Source organism: Carcharodon carcharias, chromosome 17, assembly GCF_017639515.1.
Source record: "Carcharodon carcharias isolate sCarCar2 chromosome 17, sCarCar2.pri, whole genome shotgun sequence".
Taxonomy (NCBI): Eukaryota; Metazoa; Chordata; class Chondrichthyes; order Lamniformes; family Lamnidae; genus Carcharodon; species Carcharodon carcharias.
The window spans coordinates 97,375,383-97,395,657 of NC_054483.1; the positions used below are offsets into that span (position 1 = coordinate 97,375,383).

General features: G+C 41.1%; 1 protein-coding gene across 5 annotated transcripts in view; it reads right to left on the minus strand.

Moving 5' to 3' along the window:
• myofl (myoferlin like) overlaps positions 1 to 20,275 on the minus strand; it is a 232,813-nt gene that overhangs the window by 62,662 nt on the left and 149,876 nt on the right. For all 5 annotated transcript variants that reach the window (XM_041209164.1, XM_041209167.1, XM_041209166.1 and 2 more), the window contains one exon: positions 2,782 to 2,921. In XM_041209164.1, the coding sequence (XP_041065098.1) occupies positions 2,782 to 2,921 (140 nt within the window). The remainder of the gene's footprint in view (positions 1 to 2,781; positions 2,922 to 20,275) is intronic.

Below are 20,275 nucleotides of genomic sequence, written 5' to 3' on the forward strand. Positions count from 1 at the left end.
GTTATTGAAAATACTCTATATACTTTTACAAAATATTACTGTTTTGAAGTCCACTAGGGATACCGGTTCCATTCTAAAAGGAAGGCTCCCTTGTCTATAGAGCTAATACAAGGTATTCTTCTAATAGGATTGCATCCAGCAATCTGTAGGGGATCCGTACCAAAGTAGAAACATTGTCCACCTTCAATGGAACCTTATCTTATTTTTGCAAGGGAGCATCTTCCACATGTTCTGTCCTCCATATCCCTGTCTTTAAATAGTAAGCAATTGCCTGTCTCATCAGACAAACAAGTGAGAATGAAGAAGCCTCTTCTGACATCAGTGCCAGGGAAAGATGGTATCTTCCTTGCCCTCACCTCCCTACTAACCAGGATATGGCTGCTGTATGAGTGGAGGATGATCCTTATAAGAAAGATTAACACTTAACTGGAGGTAATCTGTCCCTCAAAAAACAAATAGAAATGGAGCAAACCATTCATTTACTCCAAGATAATAATCAACATACAAAAACCCTATGGTATTAGCAACTTGGCACTTTACATTATTTGCATCCATTTGTGGAACAGAATTATGGTGCTACAACTTTTGCAAAATATATTTCATATAAAAACATAAATAATACTCTACATTCTAGTTCACATGGCAAGTAACATGTTCAGAAGAGCACAATGATTTCTCCTCTCAGCAATAAGTACCTCCCACCCCAAACATTGATTTTCAAAGCAGACATACTGGATTCATTTAAGATTTTCGATTTTGTAAACTGGAACACATTTTAGAATTAAAGTACATTAAGAGTTGTGTTTTTAAACATGAATGTGCGTACTTGGACAAAAATTCATAGGCTACAGCCATTGGAGATAAAATCAGAACATTTAAGGGCAGAATTTAGCGCCACCTCTGGAGGACAGTTCTGTGGTGTGAAGGGCAGTTTGATCAGATGGAAACTAGAATGGTGTGGACCTGCCACCACCCCATCTCCCACTAATTAAGTTTGGGGTAGAAAGGCTTGCCTTCCTGCCTGGAGGCATTCAACCAATGGCAGGTGGGGGATTTGCCATAAGGGGAGACCAGTAATATCAGGTTTTCTTGTAGCATTCTTTTCGAAGGGGCGGGGGGGGGGGGGGGGGGGGGGGGTGTTGGGGTGCCCCTCATCGAAAGGCACTCTGCCCAATCAGGGGGCCCAGCATTGTAAAGGGGTTGGATGGGGACAAGAGAGCCTGTTAAGAGCCACCACCCTGCCCTTTCCTCTAACACCCCTCCCTTTGTCTCACTTCTCTTTCACCAGGGCTTCCTGGTAGAGAGCCAAGCAGAGTACTAGCAGCAGCCACCACTCCCTGTGGCACTACTGGTAATGAGTTACTTGCCCCTGATTGGCTGGAATTTCTCAGGGGCTGGATTTCCACCCCACTGGTGGGAGTGCAGCAAATAAAAACGTTCCACCGTGGAGACTGGAGCCCCTGTGGGATGGTTCCTGCTGCCAATTATGAACTTCATTCCCTCGGTTTCTAGAGTTCAGGTCAGCCGGGGTACCACTGGTTTTAGTGGCAGATGTCAGGTTGTTTCACTGCCCTCATTAAATTCCATCCTAAATGGTGCAAACAGTGGGCCATCTGACCCACTGTGCCTGCACCAGCTCTTTGAATAGAGTTTCCAATTCAGTTCTACACTCCAGTTTTCCACCCAAAACCGTGCACATGAATTCTCTTCAAATGCATGTCCAATTGCCTTTTGAAAGTTCCAATCAAATTGGATTCCACCAGGTAGTGCATTCCCAATCTTGCTAACCCCCTTGAAACAAGAACCTCCTCAATCCGCTCGAGCTCTTCTGTCAATTATTTTAAACCTGTTACATTTCCGTGTTCCATTAAAATCCCTCATGATTTTGAATACCTATATTAGGTCTCCCCTCGACTTTCTCAGCTTTAAATGAGAATAATCCCAGTTTCTCCAATCTCCACATGCAGCAACTCCCTCATCCCTAGTATCCTCTTAATAAACGTCTTCTATACCCTCTCAAGAGCCTTGAAATCCTTCCTCAAGGGCGGTGTCCAGGATTGTACATAGTATTCCAGCTAAGGTCTAACCAATGATTTATAAAGAACCAGCTGACTTCTATGTTTTTGTATTTAATGCTTGTTTACAAAGTCAAATATCCCTTCAGCTTTCTTAATCATCTTAACCTGCCACCTTCAAGGATTTGTGGATACACACCCTCGTCCCTCTGCTCTTATATCCTGCTAAAATAGTACAGTTTAGTTTATCTTGTCTCTCCACATTATTCCTCCTGAAGTGCACCACTTCACACCTATTTATATTAAATTGCACCTGCCACAAGACTGCCCATTTCACCAGACTCAGTCCTCCTGAAGTCTAGTACTATTCCACTGATCCACTTGTAGTCTTCTCTTAGCAAATGTTTTAAGGAGCTTTTGAAAGATTGGAGAAATGCAAGTTTTTTTTTTAAAAAGAGACAATATTCAGGTCAGGGTCTCAACCTCAACAGTTCTATGTCAGGAAGCATTCAATGCTTTAACAACTATGTGAAGAAATTTCTGTAACGTTCCCCATTGCACTGGCCCCTCGGCACAGATTTCCCAGCCAGAGGAAATAGGCTGAAGTTAACAATTTAATAAAACTTGAAGTAAAATTTCTCTTGGTCTTTGTTCCAGTGAAATGTGTCTCAGCTCGCTCCTTATACTATACAACGAATAAAACTTATTTTTGGACATACTTCATACAGAGTAGGTAAACTTCCAATTCAAAACTGAAAAGTGGAACCTGAGAAAGGTTGGGCTGGTAGGTGCTGTACAACGTCCTCATTTCTGTGTGCTCTGGTACAAGTCCTTGCTGTCGCAAAACATGAAGTGCAAGCCGTTCTTCTGCAGGTCCAAGGTGGATATTTGAAGTCTTGTTATTTTCTGTATCAAAATATAAAAAATAATTGTTACCTGCAAGCTAAGGTTGAAGATGAAAATGGAGTATAAAGTAAGTAATAATATTAATTTATTCATAGGGCAAAGGTTCCCCTTTAACCTTTTCTTTAAGCTGCAGAGTTTAACATTTTCCCTTATAGATCATTTCTTTACATTTCTCATTGCACCTCTCAGCACCAATGCATGCATCTCTTTTGAAATGCTGCGGCTGGAACTGTGTACAGTGTATGATCTCAGTAGAGACCTGTAACATTTTTGTAATTTTGTGTTTGGAAATCCAAAACACCCAGGTATTTACTCAAGAATGAAGCCACAAGGTTCACTTTATAAAAACAAAAAAAAATTACTACCAAACAAAAATCAAAGAACAGAAATATGAATAACTGCGCACTCAATATATTTAATGTAACTATTTAAAAAGTACAATGAACCCAAGCAACTCATTTTCTAAACCAAATTTCTGAACTCTCCACACCCATTTGACTAACACCCACAAAACTCAAGTCGGAGACTTATGAAAAATTGGAAGATTAACCGCTTGGTCCGAGTACTGCTTTGAAGATTTGTTTAAGGTTTGATATTACTTGGGCCTTCTGCTTACTTATGGCAAGGTGTTCCCTCCAAATCTCCTCCAGCTGTCCCACAGTTGTTGACTCCCAGTTCACTATAGGTGTCACTAGTGTCTTAAGTGTAGTCACCTCAGGTCAGAACTCTCTTGGTTCTTAAATGCTTTAACTCTGGAGTTTTGCATCTAAAACTCACTCTTACTCTCTCCTCCATTTGGCTTTCCCAGAAGTTCAACACAGTTAGGAATCCTTCAGTTAAGCAGAGGTTTAAATGATTTTAGCCAGCACCCAGAATTTCAACTAACTTCTGCTGGAAAAAGATGTTCCAAGCTTTTCACTCAGCTTGTTCTAAGCTCAGGAAACCTGTCACTTGCCCACACATGTACATTTCTCCCCCCCATCCTTCTGTTGACCTTTTTCTCATTGTTTGGCAATTTGGTCACGTTACAGGAAGCAAGGTGCTTTACTAGAAATCAACTCCCAGAGAAAACTAGTTCTTAAAAAGGGACCAACACTCCAGCATAAAACCCAAGTTTTCTTTACGTGGGCCATCACAACAGCATTAAAAGGCAAGTATGATGATTACATTGCAAACCCCTTGTTCTGATCATATAACCACCACACCCCCCACTAAAATAGCTTCTCCACATTGTCTCAATATTAAAAAAGGTGATGAATCCACTGTCATACCAGCTGCTTATCAAAAAACTCTCTAGCCAGTTCACTTCTTTCACTGTATAAATATGTTGATCGTTCTTTCCAATATACAAGATTTAATTGTCTGCTATTGGTGTTAAAAGATTTAAATCCTTCCATAAAGGAGTAACGGCATCATGTATTTCTACTGCATTATGGTTAATTATAAATTTAACAAGCTTGCAATTGTTTTCTCTATCCAAGCCATTAATGTAGATGAGAAACAATAGGGGTCCAAGTGCTGGCCTGCACTCAGTGCCTCAACCCTTTGTTCAGGCATCATGCCTCACATACAAACTTCTAAGGAGGTGGATATTCGCATCCATTATCCATACTTGCCAACAGCGGTCACTAGGACAGCGATTAAAGGCAAGTACCCCAGCTTTATGTTTCTCCTCAACCCAGGGGCACAGAAACCAAGATTCCCAATCCTTTATCCTCACCAACTGCTTGTTACAGATGCATCTGTCCATGACCATATCAATAGGAGTGACCACTGCACTCTCCTTGGAGGTAAAGTCCTGCTTCACACTGGTAGTGCCACAAACACAGTGGAGGGTATCTTCACAGTGCTAAATGGGATTGATTTTGAACAGATCTAGCAACGCAAGACTGGGCATCCATGAGGCACTGTGGGCCATCAGCAGCAGTGGAATTGCACTCGAACACAATCGGTAACCTCATGGCCTGGCATATCCCTCACTCTATCATTACCAACACGCCAGGGATTCAACCCTGGTTCAACATAGAGTGCGGGAGTAGCATCAGGCATATCTAAAAATGTGGTGTCAATCTGGTGAAGCTACAACACAGGACAACTTGCATTCCAAACAGTGTGAGCAGCAAGTGATAGACAGAGCTAAGCAACCCCACAACCAACTGAACAGATCTATGCTCTAAGACCGACTTTGTTCAATCATGAATGGTGGTAGACAATTCAACAACTCACTGGAGGTGGCAGCTCCATAAATATTCCTATCCTCAATGATGGGGTAGCCCAGTATATTAGTGCAAAAGGCAAGGCTGAAGCATTTGCAACAATTTTCAGCCAGAAGTGCTGAAGGGGTGATCCATCTCTGCCCCCTCTGGAGGTCCCCAGCATCACAGATGCCAGCTTTCAGTCAATTTGATTCACTCACATGATAATAAGAAACGGCTGAAGGCATTGGACACTGCAAAGCCAATGGGCCCTTACGATATTCCAGCAATAGTACTGAAGACTTGTGCTCCAGGATTAGCCACACCCCTAGCCAATACAGCTATAACACTGCATCTACCCAGCAATGTGGAAAATTGCCCAGGTCCGTCCTCTACACAAAAAGTAGGACAAATCCAGCCTGGCCAATTACCACCCCAGCAGTCTACTCTCGATCATTAGTAAAGTAACAGAAGGGGGTCATCAAAAGTGCTATTAAGCGTCACTTGCTTAGCAATAACCTACTCACAATAACCTGCTCACTGACACTCAGTTTGGGTTCCACCAGAATCATTCAGCTCCTGACCTCATTACGGCCTTGGACAAAAGAACTGAACTCCTAAGGTGAGGAGAGAGTGACTGCCCTTGACATCAAGGCAGTATTTGACTGAGTGTGGCATCAAGGAGCCCTAGAAAAACTAGAGTCATTGGGAATCAGGGAAGAATGTTTTTTTTTGCTAATTTCAGAGATTTATTCCAGTTCTATTGTAGGTCAATGTTTTTCATCTTGCAGAGAGGAAAAGGCAGAAACTATTCAGTAGCTCTTATTATCCTGCTGGTTACCCAAGTTCCAGTCCCAGTGTGGGGTAGCAGTCCCTATGACAGTGGTTTCAGTTCGCAGTTGTCCACACCAGTCCGACATTGTGAAACAGTTGGCACCAGCCAATGTGAGAAGCCACATTAAATGCTTTGATAACTTCAGTCAAACCTGAAATGGTACCTCAGAAACAAAATATATGCGCCATAAAACTTGGGTTCCCCCAGAAACTACTCATGGGTTCGCAGCTAGTCAGACAAACTCCTCAAATGGCAGCTCCTTTTCTCCACCATCATCCAGTTGTTGGATGTCAATCATCTCAGTTCCAGGACATCACTGCAGGAGTTCCTCAGCCCAACCATCTTCAGCTGCTTCATCAATGACCTTCCTTCCATCATAAGGTCAAGAGTGGAGATGTTCACTGATATTGCACAATGTTCAGCATTATTTGCGACTCCTTGGATACTGAAGCAGTCCATGTCCAAATGCACGAAGACCTGGACAATATCCAGGCTTGGGCTGACAAGCAAGTAACATTTGTGCCACACCAGTACCAGGCAATGACCATCTCCAACAAGAGAGAATCTAAATATCGCCCCTTGACATTCAATGACATTACCTCCACTATCAACATCCTGGGGTTTACCATTGACCAGAAACTGAACTGGACTAGCCACATAAGTGCTGTGGCTACAAGAGCCAGTCAGAGGCAAGGAATCCTGCAGCAAGTAACTCATCTCCTGACTCCCCAAACCCTGTCCAACATCTACAAGGCACAAGTTAGGAGTGTGATGGAATACTCCCCACTTGCCTGGATAAGTACAGCTACAACTCAAGTAGCTTACACCATCCAGGACAAAGCAACCTGCTTGATTGGCACCCCATCCACAAACAAACATTCACTCCCTCCACCACTGATGCACAGTGGCAGCAGTGTACACCACCTACAAAATGCACTGTAGGAATTCACCCAAGACTGCTCAGACAGCACCTTCCAAACTTATGACTGCTACCACCTAGAAGGACACGGGCAGCAGACACATGGAAACACAACCCACTGCGAAGTTCCCATCTAAGCCGCACACCATCCTGACTTGGAAATACATTGCTATTCCTTCTGCTGAGTCAAAATCCTAAAGCTCCCTCCCTAACAGCACTGTGAGTGTACCTACATCACATGGACTAAGGTGGCAGCTCACCACCACCTTCAAGGGTAATTAGGGATGGGCAATAAATGCTGGCCTAGACACCAACACCCATATCCTATGAATGAAGCTAAAAAATATTAACCAACTCTATAGAAATCAGGGATTGAATCTGGGGCCTGCTTGAAATGACTTAAGTGATATACTAGGTGGTGCCTTTACCCATAAGCTATCAGGGGAACTGGAGAAATTATTTTCACCCTGATAAAAGAAACTGGATAAACATTAGTGGTCTGTATCAAATAGATGAGTGAAATTGAAACCTAATTACATCTGTCTATTCATTGCTCCACACCCTCATCTCAGCTGTCAGCTCTTCCATTGAAATTCATATGCAGTGTGCATGGCCATGAAAAATGATTGATGGGATGAACAAAATAAATCAAAACAGATATTCTGCCTCATGCCAGAGATCAGACTTAAAGGATTTATTTATCAGGCTACAAGTACAATCATATCTGACAACTTCAAGTTTCTCTCCAATCGTTTCTGGATTTTTCCACTTCTGTTTGATCTCTACATTTTATTAAATACTTTTCTTAGAAACCATCTGCAGATTTCAACAAACTGCAGGGTGTTTTGAAATCTATACTTGTGTTAAACATATCAAATAATGATTCATTCTCTATTATCCACCTCTTTGTACTCACAGGTATGGCCCCTCACCAATCCACAATTCAGTGCTACTTCTTTTAATCTTGATTTTGATCTCGTCTCCAAATAAACTAAAATGTTGTTATGCAACAAAATGAACGACAAATCAATTAAAAATATGGGTCTCTAAACCCAAGATGTCAAATTAAAATAAAATTAAAATAAGTATAAATTTCCCCCGAAGTCACTGCTTTGTGGATGTTTCTCTTTCTGGATTGTTCACACAACCTTTAACTTAAAATTATATTCCTGCTTCCAATGGCTGAAGGGTAGATAACAGCAGAGCACAGATTTAAGTTGATTGGCACAAGACCCAGAGGGGACATGAGGAAAAACGTAAAAAACACAACTAGTGGTTAGGATTTGCAATGTACTGCTCGATAGGTTGGTGGATACGCATTCAATAGTAACTTTCAAAAAAGGAATTGGATAAATATTTAGAGAAAAAAAATGCAGGAACATGGGGAATGAGTGGGAATAACTGGATTGTTCCGTGAAAGACCTGGTACAGACTGGATGGGTTCATGGACCTCCTTCCTGTGCTGTATTATCCTAAGAGTGTGTGTGTGCCCAAGCACAGAAGACCAGAGAACGTCATGCCCTCAACACACTTTTTTTTGCAAAGATATACTTTATTCATAAATCTTCAACAACATTTCAAACAATTTCAAAATCACCATCACAAAAATACAATCAGGTTCAACTTTTACAACATGAATCACAAGGTGTATCAGTACAGACAATGAATATTACAATCATTGGCAGACATTCATTTTGAGCTGTACATCCCAAGGGGCTCTTTACAGTTCCCAGCCCCTCGGTGCACTGTGGCAGAAAGGTCTTATACAGCGACCCTTCCCCATTGCGCCTTTGCAGTGGCTGCCCCAAGCTTTAGTGTGTCCCTCAGCACGTAGCCCTGAACCTTGGAATGTGCCAGTCTGCAACACTCGGTCGGGGACAACTCTTTGCGCTGGAAGACCAACAAGTTACAGGCAGACCAAACAGCGTCTTTTACAGAGTTGATGATCCTCCAGCTGCAGTTGATGTTTGTCTCGGTGTGTGTCCCTGGGAACAGCCCATAGAGCACAGAGTCCTGTGTCACAGAACTGCTCGGGATGAAACTCGACAGAAACCACTGCATCTCTCTCCAGACTTTCTTTGCAAAGGCACAATCTACAAGGAGGTGAACAGCAGTCTCTTCCCCAACACAGCCACCTCGATGGCAATGTGCCGAGGGGGTGAGACTCCTGGCGTGTAGGAAGGATCTGACAGGGAGGGCCTTTCTCACCACCAGCCAAGCTAAGTCTTGGTGCTTGTTGGAAAGTTCTGGTGATGAGGCATTCTGCCAAACGTCATGCCCTCAACACACTTCTTCCAAGAAAATACTTATTCAGATAAATAGGCTCTGGTCACATATCTTGCAGGAAGTCACACGTTTTGACATTCCTTTATATAGATAACCCCAGCTCCATTATGTTAACTAGGCCACAGCTGGATTGTACATGGTAAAATTAAGCTGCACTGGTTTAAGAAAATGTCTAAACCTTGTGAAGTTCTGCTCAGTTCAGGGGCTGATCGCATACCATGTCACATCACAGCATCTTAAACAGATGAATTATATTATAATAAAAGCAAAATACTGCAGAGTGTTGGAAATCTGAAATAAAACAGAAATGCTGGAAAAACTCAGCAGGTCTGGCAGCGTCTGTAGAGGGGGAAACAGAGTTAATGTACAGTCTGTATGACTCTTCAGAGCTTTAACAATTATGTTATACTCACTTCTGAATCCGTTGAGCCACAAAACACAAATTGCTTAAAGTATTTAATTTACAAATCATACTAATTACATTGATAATTGCTTTTTTTTTTTATATGACATTGAGCCTCTGTTAATGCCTACTGAAATTGCAGATAAAAGCTACTAAAGGTGAACAGAGATTACCCACCCAGGGAGGTTCTCTCTCCATATGGGTCAGTAATCAGGCTGGGAATATGATAATACTGAACTCAATGAGAGTTACGCCATAGTCTGATGTGGCACATTGGACATCCAATAAGCTCTCTTACCACACCATATCAACAGTGATTAACCAAACCTGTGATATGTAATGAAAACCTAAGCAGATCCCAAAGGCATGTATTCAAGTTTGCAAATTGGTAGAGATGGCAGCCAGTACGATCATATGGAGGGCTGTGCATGCATTCAAGCTAAGCTGCTAATTTCAAGCCCAAGTGCATCTTTCTATGGTGCGTATTAAATAGTGTTCTTGATTTGTCTGTTCCACTGTTGGTATCTGGAAGGAAATGGTTAACTTTCCAGTACAAGAGTACAGCTTTTAAAGGCTCGTAGCACATTTTTTTTTATATGGAACATCTGCAGCTTTCAGACAGCTGCCAAAGCACGAGTTAAAATAAACTGGTGAAAGGAAGCTGCCCAGTTCATGGAGAGGGCAGAAACGATATAGTGCAGCAAATCCCTGACACTGCACACAGGCAGAAAGAATCACCCCCCAGCTGCCCACTACAAATCTCCCCTAGATCAGCAAAAAGAACATTTCGCTATCATTTTAGCGCCCATTATCTCTACTTTTCATACTCTCTGGGTTCATTTGCATGTCAAACTGACCTGTCTGGCTTGTGCATCTGCCCACTCTTTACTGCTCAAGAACATGGTTTCAGTCTGTTGAAATCAAATGGTAAAAGACTTACCCAAAGTTTGAACTGGGTGCATTTTTTTGCAACTTGGGGCTTCTCTGCTTTTATTATTTTAAGCGTCAAAGAAGTAAAATAGCTATGCAAACAATGTTGAAGATATCCCAACAATAGTACACAATTGCTAAATCAAGATCTAAAAGTTTAAAGTTACCTTGTTTGAGAAATCCACCCACAATACATTCCAAAGTAATCTGAAACAATCTCAACATTAATGTAATGGCATGGTTTCAGTGTAAAAGCAAATTGTACTGGCTTTTGAACTTTGAACTCAAGTGTAGAGGTCTCTAAATAAGGGGGAAAAAGCCACATTAAAATCAGGTTAAAAAAATAAGTTCACAAACGTTCCAAGAGTTCCCACAGTGGCCCCTGCTGCCTGGAATGTAGGTTGTGTGCGGGGCTGACACCAATATAAGCCATATAAGCACCACAGAGCAACGATGCTCAACTCACCAACTGTTTAAAAAAATGCAAAGGAGATGCACTATTGATTCAAACACATTGAGAAACTGAACTTTTGATCCACTGTTCTGTGGCTTATTTTTAAAATTCAGTGCAAGTAGAGGGGGAGCGGATTCTGGAGTAGCAGCAGGATACCTTAAAGTACAGTAAAATGTTAACATGCAGTGCTGGGGAGATGCTTTCCTCAGCTGCTTTGTGGTCTCCACCAGATCTGTACTCTGGCTTTTGCAGTCACTTTCACTGTAAAATACTGTTTCCATGGTTTTCAAATGGAAATGGTTTCATTAGGGCATTTTCACTTGTTAGGTAGATTTAAGAGTCTGTACATCCTAAATCAAATGATGTAATTAGTAGGCAGCAATACATGCACCAATGAAAAACGAGACTTGGCAACATGCGGCGCATTTGGCAATATGAGGAGGTCAGCAACATGATGCAACTGCATCATGTGAATACTGTAGACAAGTAAACTGGCAAAAACATCCTCTGAATAAAGTACAAGGAAAATAAAAAACAGCATTTTGTAATTAACCTGATTAAATTGTACTAAGTTCTGAAAGTACAATCAATGTAAGCCCTCTTTAACTGGAGCTGTGCTATAACATTTACTTTATGTTATGTGACAAAGCAGAATAATGGTGCTATGGCTCAATGGATAAATCCATGCATGGTATGGTACAGAACGAGAACTTGGCAAGGTCTCGAGTTCAATTGCTAGGATATGATGAGCAACTGAAACACAATAGCTGTGTGTTTCTGGGGTGGAAATAGCAAGGGTTGGGGGCAGGGTGGTGGTGGTGGTGGTGTTTGGGTTGGGGGGGGGGGGGGGGGGGGGGTGGAAGAGAACCATCCCCAATCAGTACCTGGTGCCCAGTACCCTCTCTTAGCTGGGAACTACTCCTTAGTGTCATCAGCCAGGAACACAGACATCAAAAGCGGAATCTCAAATGAATGTTAGACTAGTCAACCAGCAAGCCAGAAAGGATGTACGACAGAAGAGAATCAAAAGGAACTACTCTCAAACAAAATCACACCTTCCAGGAAAAGCGGGGCAAGGGGTGGAAACTAGTGAGAAACACACATGCAGTCAATGCTGCAGGAAATCTTGTGTCAGTATAAAACAGAACCTCACTCCATCTCATCCCCCCCCCCCCCCCCCACACCCCCACTCCACCCCCCACCCCAGACTTTCCCTGATGTGGGTTCTACACTGCTCAACTCTAGTTATAAAGGCAGGGTAAAGATGGGTCTCAAAAAAACACCAATGTGTAATTCGCAAGAAAAAAAAGGTACGGATGTCAGAAAGGGGACTGTGTAACTGCAGATTGTTAGAGAAACGAAGAATTATGAACAAATCTTTTACAACCTCAAACTGTTTCATAAATAACAGTAACGTTGAAGTGCAGTCACTGCAAGGGGAATTCTGCAGCCAATTTGTTTTTAAAGCTACGGTGGCTGGGTCAGTATTTATTGCCCATCCCTAGTTGCCCTCGAGAAGATGATGGTGAGCTGCCTTCTTGAACCGCTGCAGTCCATATGGAGTGGGTACACCCACAGTGCTGTTAGGCAGGGAGTTCCAGAATTTTGACCCAGCGAGTGAAGTCAGGATGATATGTGGTTTAGAGAGGAAGGTGCAGGTCATTGCATTCCACTGTCTCTGCTGTCCTTGTTCTTCTAGGTGGGTCACTGGTTTGGAAGGAACTATCAAAAGGAGGTTTGTTGAGCTGCTGCAGTGTATCTTGTAGATGATACACAAAGTTGCCACTGTGCATCAGTACTGAAGGGAATTAATGTTTAAGGTGGTGGATGGGGTGCCAATCAGGCTGCTGTGTCCTGGGTGGCATCAAGCTTCATGAGTATTGTGGAGCTGCAGTCATCCAGGCAAGTGGAGAGTATTCCATCACACTCCTGACTTCTGCCTTGTAGATGCAGGGCAGGCTTTTTGCAAGTCAGGAGAGTTACTCAAAACAATTCCCAACCTCTGACCTGCTCTTGTAGCCACAGTACACGGCTAGTCCAGTTCAGTTTCTGGCCAATGGTAACCCCCAGGATGTAGATAGTGGGGGATTCAGTGATGGTAATACCATTGAGTGTCAATGGGAGATGGTTAGATTCTCTCTTGTTGGAGATGGTCATTCCCTGGCACTTGTGTGGTGCGAATGTTATTTGCCACTTGTTATCCAGGCCCAAATGCAGTGGACATGGACTGTTTCAGTATCCAAGGAGTTGCCAATGGTGCTGAACACTTCAATCAGCAAACATCCCCACTTCTGATGTTATGACACAGGGAAAGTCATTGAGGATGTAGTTTAAGACACTATCCTGAGGAACTCGTGCAGTGATTTTCTGAGGCCAAGATGATTGGCCCCCAACAATCACAACCATCTTCTTTTGTGCTAGTTGACTACAGCCAGTGGAGAAGTTTTCCCCGATTCCCATTGACTCCAAATGTGCTAAGGATCCTTGTGTCACATTCAGTCAAGTATCGCATTGATGTGAAGGGCAATCAGTTTCACCTCATTGCACAGCAAAAAAAATGTAATGAAAGGAATAGCCAAATAAACAGTTCATTGAAGTTGATTGAGGCATAAATGCTGGCCAGGATACCAAAACAAAACTCCCATGCTCTTAATATTGTCATGGGATATTTTACACTCAGGATGAGCCCCAGTTTAACATCTCCTTCAGAAAAAAAGTAATGGGACTCGAAGCTACAGATTTTGAGTGCTACCTAGACTAACATTGTAATTTCATACAAATGCGCAGGGCAGCCATTTTATCTAGGCCATGCACCATAAAAAAAAGCAGATTTGATGCAGTGTGCTCAATCTGTGCAGTGGTTAAGGAGATTTTTCTTGATCCCTGGATACGACTGGGACAAACTCACTGGAGTCCCACTTCAAGTGGACCTGGGAAGAGAGGTTTTCTGTTATGAACTTGCTTCCTTCCCTCCCATGCATTTGGATTCCTCAGCCACTTCCATAGCTTAGGGGCTACCAAGGCACATGGGTCATAAAAGTAAAGTTGACCATTATTTAACAGTTTATAGGTGGATGATTTCAACCAGGTGTAATTGATAGGGCTGCTTGATGTTGGTTCTGTTGCCAGTGAACTGAACAGAGAGTGGGATTGAAAATTGATCACAGTTGCTTTGCCATGTCACAAGTGACCCTCTCCAATTCTAAAATTTGAGCTAGTGCCATTGACAAGTCATTTTTGTCCAGTTGTTGATTAGAGTAAGTGAAAAGGTTAGTCCAGTACCATTACTGGGAAAGAATCAAAAGCGGTATTGGTTAGCTAAGTATGTCAATCTGCTCTTCTCTCCAAAAACCCCCTCTGAGGGGCAAATTGAATTGGCTAGAAAAGAAACTGTCAGTTCAGAATGCAAAACACTCATATGTAAAGTGCAACTAACAGATTGAGCTGCAGAACTACCACTAAAGTATCTCTGCTTTTTTGGCAAAGAGACTCCTACTAGTAAGTGAAGGTATTTAGTTACCAAAGGATCAGGTTCAGCTGTGACGCCTCCCAAAATAAAAGAGCACGGAGCTATCACTATACAGATTTGCATATCATGAACCTATGGAAGATACTAGAGGATATACAGTGGAATTACACTATCTTTAGGGAAAGGGGGTCCATAAAAAAAACACGACAGAAGGTTTGGTGAAGAATTCCAATTTAAAAGCGGACATTTTAGACTTTTAAATATAGTAACAAAAATGTAAGAAGGTTACTGACTTTCAAAAATCACAGTATGACTGTTGAATTTTTTACAGAATCAGTCCTGAAAATGATCAAAACACACCTGGTGTAAAACTAACTGATGGGTCAACGATGCAAAGATATGAGCAGATCAGGTTAATGTCCATAGCGAGAAGTTAACTTGGCTTTCTTCAATTGCCTGCTTGAAATTGAGTGTCCAGTTTTGGAAAAACTACCAAGTATTTACCAAATCCCTTATGACATTACACCACTGCTATGTTGCAACCACTTTCGACAGACCTTATCTGGCAGTTAATACACAGGCAACGAAATCACTAATCTGTCCTTAATTTCACCTTTAAACTGTTATTGTGTTGCAGTAGGTCATGTATTTCAAGATAATTTTGCATATACAGTACACAAAGATAAAACCTGCCAAAAGAAAGAATGAGTGTAGCGTCAAAAGGCAGACATAGGATCAGGTTGCAGCAAGCCAGAGGAAGACTTTGGCAGCAAAAGGCTCCTTTGCAATAGTTTTATTAAAGTTGTGGAATATATATTTTCAACAAGCATCAGTATGTTAAAATCCATTTCTGAGCACTATAAATTAGGTCAAATAATTCAAGCGTTAAGTGGGTTTTAAAATGGTGCAAAGCTGCAAACATTAAGTCCTTTTCCCCACTAGGCATTCCTATCAATGCCATGGAAGGCAGTTTTGTTGCTTAGCTTTATTTAGAACAGAATGTAGCATTTTCATTTTTCACACTTCATCTATCCAGGCAAGCTTTGAATGACATCACTTCAAAATAAAAATCATTTGTTTATGATCTATGAAGTGTCACAACACCAAAGGCAGAAGCGGCCCTTTCCAATTTCAAAATTTAATGCTAGTACCATCGACAAATCATTTATGCCCAATTGTTGATTACACCAAATGAATAGGTTAAACTAGTGCTATTACTTAGATAGTATTAAAAGGGTTATTGGTTAGCTAAGTACGTCAACTGCCCTTTTCTCCAACACCCCCTCACCAAGCCCCCTCCAAGAGGGGGGGATTAAATTGGCTAAAAAAAGAAACGGTTGGCTCAGAATGCAAAATACTAATATGTACTTTAAAGTGAAAACTAACATTGAAGTGCAGAGCAATCACTGAAGCACCTTTGCTTCTTTGACAAAGAGCCTTCTCACCCTTGAGGTTTGAACAGTTGGTCATGACTATGCTTTCACTGAAAGTAATGTCTAGTGGACAGTGCAAATATGGACTAGCAAGAGGAAGGTGGTCAGAAGTCCTACAAATCAAGGTGTTCAAAATAATCAAGGGGTAGAGCTTCTGCATTGGACATAATTGGCATTCAGGTGCCAATTGTGCTCAATTTAAAAAATGTTTCTTCCCTTCACTACATCCCTCAAAAATTCCTGCTTATTTGCATGGTGCCAAAATCAAAATCTGCCATGTACCAGTAATTGGGTAATAACTGTTCTAAATTAAAGATTTAAACTGACGTTTAATAGCAACTCTGTAAAATGTGATCAATACATTTGAAAATGCTATTATCACAAAAAAGCATTTTAAATCATTGTCAAACTGAAAACGACTTAAAAAAATGAAAACTATTTTCCAATTGGACTGAAATATAGTAGTAAACTTAAAATGCATTCAAATCCTTTCAAAATGTACCTGTTAGTAATCTTGCATCCAAACAAATCCAGTTCGATATTTAGAGCCTCCATGAAGGTCTGCAAATGAGCATAGTTTGCAAGAACGCCCAATGTGTTTAATTCACCTTGGCGTTTGGGCCTGCATCTAGTGCAGTGTTTTTAAAACTAGCACAAAAGACTGCGGAACAGTTGTGCTGAACACAACTTATGTTCAAATTCAACAATCTCGTATGCTGGTTATGCACGTATTGGGCAAGCTGAGCAAAAAGTCGAATGCGTTTAAAAAATTATTCATTAGCATCGTAGAATACTGCATGTAATATTAAGCATTGATGTATTCTTCGCAAAAAGTAAAGTTCATAATTGAAAACTCTTAAATACAATTTAAATTCCCACTTCCCACCATGCTAATGTTTTTCATGCTTTCATGTGATTCCCCAACTTTTAACAATTCTAATTAAAAAAACTCAAATTTTAAATTAAAACTTCATTAAAAATCCAAACTCAAGAAACCCACTGAAATTCTAATTATAAACACACAGCACTTTGGTCCTGTACCAAGGCTTATTTCTTGAATATTCCCCCTTTGATTAATGCATTTAAGTGTAGGTCCCAACTGCCAGATTTTCTGCCTTCCAAGGAGGGAAATTTTTGGAGATGAACAGGCAGTTTTCTTCATTATCCTCTAACAATTTTCCATCAACCAATGCCCCCTGAAAACAGCACGACAGTCTGAAGGATATCATTGATGGACTGCCTGGCATAAGTACCTATATAACAGGCTACACTTTAGAACATGTATAAATGTGGTATTGAAACTGTTGCACTGTGAAATGGGACTTCTAGACTAGTTTTGAGTGATTATCAGTTTCTGTCAGTGAGGATTCCAAGCTTTCATGACAAAATACAGATCTTTTGAGTTTGATCATGTGATAAGCTGAAGGACATTAACTGATTTTAATGGAGAAAAGAGTGTTATTTTAATTATCAGTTTACAAGAGACATCGAGGTGTATGGAATAGAACAGAAGGCATCGTCATGAAGCAGTGAACAGTTCAAACTTGAATTTAACAGAAGTCATCAAAAACTCATCTTTTTCCCTCTACCCCTCAAAAGGCACAGACTACTTGCTCGGTTTTGTTTTCACAGGCAAAAGATGCCTGCACAAAGTTGGGAGACAGTGCTCTCACATTAGTTGACTGCAGGAGCATCACTGCAGAAATCTGATCTAACAGCAGAGGACACCTTTTTGGTGGGGTGGGAGGGAAGGGGAGAGGGAGGGGGAGGGGGAACTGAGGGCAGAAGAGAATAGCCAGAGCTCTGTTCTTGATTAGTAGCCAATAAACTGTGTGGAGGCTAATTTTAGCATCCAAACTACCAGCCCTGTTGAATTCAGCACCAACCACGAATCTCCTGCATTACAGAATTTTATTTACTCCTCTAGCAGGCAAAGCCACAGAGTGCTCAAAAGAACAGGTTTGTATTTTATACAAGAGTCAGGATTCTTGCACTGGTGCCTGTTCCAAAACAAATACAAAATTTCTGCACACGGTTTAGTTAGGTGTAATAGTTGGGAGAACAGAATCTCAACTGAACTGTAAAAAATTCAGAGCAGACTCAATGTTGAGTCCGATTGTGTGATTCGGGTTTCAGTTACCCAAATGTCAAAATGTTTCAAGCACATATCAAAATAAGGCAATGAATAGAAGTTGTGTTGTTCCTGAAATTATTATTGTATTACCCTGAACTGTTAGTGAACCCTTCCTGCTTATAAAAGCAGCAGCTGTTCCTGTGACTAAATACCATGGTTCACTATAAATTGACCTTGAATTAAAGAGTAAAAACTTCCTCCTTGCTACTACAACTATTCAAACATAGTCTGGAGATAAACAACAATTGAAGTTGGGAGCAAATTGCACTGCAGAAGCTGACTATACCGCTTTGACAGAATTATAGCAAGAGTGATACTACGTCAAATGACCTCAAAATTTACCCTTGCCCAAATGTAATGTGTCTGGCCTGCCAACTTTAGTACAAACAAAGACTGATTGTAATGACTCCTAAGCATATGAATATAGAAACATTAACCAACATAAATTCTGCACTTTCAAAGCTCCATGTCGGAGCGCTGATGTAGTGTACTTATTTAAATTCTCTGCAAGTCTCCCATTAAATCATCAGCTCAGGAAGAAATTACTTTGTTTCATTTAAAACTCCAGTTCTCTCCTTTAATTACATACTTTCTTGGAATCATTAAATCTCCTTGACAAAATTAGGTTTGAGATTGCTGCTGGTTTGCTTCACATTGTTTTGCTTGTACAATTTTGACTCCCATCAGCAGCAGTGCTGCCTCTAATGTACCAGTGGATAGTTCAAAGGCTCACTTCTATTCCCAGGTTCAAGCTGTCTAATGCCAGATTATTGGTCTGTGTACTGATGGGTTAAATATATGAGTTCTGATCAACCCACCTTCAACACCCTTTGGTCCACACTTGAAGTTTCCAGTTACAGAAGCACTAAAGCTAGCAAAACAGTAATTGGAGAAGGAAGCTTTAAGCCCTCAGGTGCTTAAAACATTTGTGGTTTTTTAAAAAAAAATATAGGATTTCAATGCGAATCTCATCATTTTTAGCAGTTGGAAGAACATCAATTTAATCTTTGTTTAAATACCCCCAGAGTCAGTTGAGTTGCAGATACATTTGGCACTTTAGGGCAAGCAAAGCCATCAAAGTAACAGTTTGAACATCTTCACCCTCCCTTGTAAACTAAATCAGTAAATTCTAGCTAAACTGCTCATGCTTGTGCCACATTAAAAAATGTAAAAACATTAATTGTTGGACAAGAACAATACTAAGATGCGAGAGATCCTTACCCCATCCTTAGGGAAATTTATAAATGACAGGAACACATTTTAAGATGTGGACGGACCCAAAATTTAGGGCATCCAAGGCCAATTCTGAACAATAAGTGCATTTCCAATTACTACTTTATGGTTAACTGCAATATCCTTAATTGATTAAAAGAAAAAAAAGGTACTTGTGTCATACCCCACCTGACTTTTCATGCCCACTTGAAAGGGCAGATGGATACTCGCTTTAACATCTCATCTGAAAGACAGAGCCTCTGACAGTGCTGCACTGAAGTGTCAGCCTAGATTGCAAGCTTCTGTGTCTAGAGTGGGGCTTGATCCCATGACCATCTGACTCAAAAGGAGAGAGTGCTACTGCTGACCCAAGGATGATGCCTCTAATCTGAAAAGGAAACCTCTACAATTAGAGATGTCACTTTGAATTGATGTAACCCCAAGTGCTCTTGGGATCATCCTCAGGTGGAAAACTAAAGGTGCACTGCAAAAAGCAAAGCTAGAAATCCTACTGTCTGGACCCAGACATTGAAACAAGCTGAGCTGCCTAGAGTTTAAATTAGGTCAATTTCTTATTCCACCATCAAATAATGTGGTGAACTTGAAACAACCATTTTCTTTTTAAATAAGCCAAAAAAGAAACATTTGCTTAAGAGTGCAAACCTGCACTGGAGGGCAGCCTGTGAAATTCTGCAGAAAAATCACTGCAAAGGAAGCACCACGGGACCTCAGGTGAATTGCTCTCTGTCCCAGTAGACGTTTGGAATCCCTGCTTTCAGGTAAATTTTGTATGCAGTGACAAATTTTAATTGAAGTTTTCTCAAATGAGACTCCCAGGTGTCAGGATTCCCTACAAACGCATAAGGCAACTTAATTTTTTTTTCAAAACACTACACAGTGATGTCTCCGATGGCATGACCACCTGGGGAAATCATAATATAAAAGACCCCATATTCGCACTCAGCGAAGCAGGATTCTGATCAAAAACAACAGCAAAAATAACCAAATTTAGTTGGCAGGCCAGTGTTTGCAGGCAGGCTTTTGGATGGAGAAGGCCCAACCTGAACAGCACATTCACAAATCA